Source organism: Austrofundulus limnaeus, unplaced genomic scaffold, assembly GCF_001266775.1.
Source record: "Austrofundulus limnaeus strain Quisiro unplaced genomic scaffold, Austrofundulus_limnaeus-1.0 Scaffold242, whole genome shotgun sequence".
Classification (NCBI taxonomy): Eukaryota; Metazoa; Chordata; class Actinopteri; order Cyprinodontiformes; family Rivulidae; genus Austrofundulus; species Austrofundulus limnaeus.
Window position 1 is genome coordinate 28,131 of NW_013952644.1, and position 1,432 is coordinate 29,562.

Consider the following 1,432-nt stretch of genomic DNA (forward strand, 5'->3'; position numbering starts at 1 on the left):
GGATTTGCCTGCAGTGTGAACGTAGAGATTTTGAGTCAAAAGTCCACTGTTGTGAAAAGAGACTATTACTTTCAATATCGTAAGAAATCAAACGCAAAGGAAAGCAGCTTAAAGCAAACGCACGCACTGGCGTTTTACCACGTAAATGTTGTGATTTACTCATCATGTTAAATCACCTGTCCAGCCTGTGTAAGCACTGCAGTCTCTGGGATCAGCAGACTTCAACCCATTTTCCATGACAGCTAACAGCTCGCTGATTTTCCTGCTCAGCCTCTGGGCAAACTCTGGAATGATCTGAGGAGGAAGATTGTGGAGAAAAAAACAACAACAACTAAATAATGACCTGCAACACAAGCACAGCGCAACTGTCCAACAGTTTACCTTCCCCTGAGCGTCAAACAATGCCTGTGTTCCATCATAGTCATGATACGGGTTCCTTAAGGCTCTTGTGTCCATCTTCCCAGTATTTTTTTCTTCTTTTAAAGCTGCACCACTTTAAAAGAAAAGCAACGTGAAAATAAATGATTAAGATAGACAGCGTAAACAGTCTGCTAACGATCTTACATAAAGCTACACAACTGAGCAACACACCCACAAACACAAGCTTGACGAAGCTCCTAGTTAGCTTAGCTTCGCCCTCACAAACTAGCCGTTAGCATCGAGCAGCGCACATTACGTTGTATGAATTCAAGAAAGGGTATTTTTTGCACCATAACTCATTAAAATAAAATGAAATTAAAAAGGAATGTTTATTCACGTGGGAAGGTAAGCTGCGAGCGCYGCTGTGTTGATTTTCGGCTTCTTCGTGTGTAATTTTACAGACGGTGAATTAGAAGCAGCTCAGTCATTATCGCCATCTAACGTCGGAGAAGTGGTACTACAGCCTCTAAAACCACAAGAAGCAAACTGTTGTTATGGCAAGCATTTTAGTATATCAAGGGCGTAACTTTAGGTCTACCATTGGGGGGTTATGATCTCTGATYATTTATTGAATTGTTTACTTCTGTAAAATTGTAAATTATAAAATTAAATGTAACATACACTGTAATCAGTGGTGGGCACAGTTCCCCTAAAGCACTAACAGGGGAACCAATTTCCTGATTAGTGCTTTAGGGCTTTTGCTAATTTTAAAATTTATTAGTGGATTAGCACTTTCTAAACGTATAGGCTAAATTTAGAAGCACTAATTTAAGTCTTTAAATGTTATTGATCAACATTAATGTTAACAGCTGACTGTAAAAGCTGTCACTCATTTTGTTCATATGCGTGTCACTTGAGGTACACTTCGCTGCAGCATGCAGCTCGGGGGCGGTGACAGACCTTTCCGTCGGTGCCATACCTTATATGGAAATGGGACTATTGCATTCCGGAAATGAAGGTTGCTCCTTAAAGACGCGGGAGCAGTGTTGCCAGGTGTACGATAATTATCGTA

General features: G+C 40.6%; 1 protein-coding gene across 4 annotated transcripts in view; it reads right to left on the reverse strand.

Annotated features, from left to right (window-relative positions):
* lancl1 (LanC antibiotic synthetase component C-like 1 (bacterial)) overlaps nucleotides 1-826 on the reverse strand; it is a 17,309-nt gene extending 16,483 nt beyond the window's left edge. For 2 of the 4 annotated variants that reach the window (XR_001311174.1, XR_001311175.1), the window contains exons 1-3: nucleotides 592-743; nucleotides 382-493; nucleotides 177-294 (exon numbers count right to left, since the gene is read on the reverse strand). Coding sequence is in view for 2 of the 4 variants with exons in the window: in XM_014020149.1 (XP_013875603.1) it covers nucleotides 177-294; nucleotides 382-456 (193 nt within the window). In the remaining 2 variants the exon portion in view is untranslated. The other 2 variants (XM_014020149.1, XM_014020148.1) reach the window with 2 other exon arrangements.
* Between the last annotated feature and the right edge of the window lie 606 nt (nucleotides 827-1,432).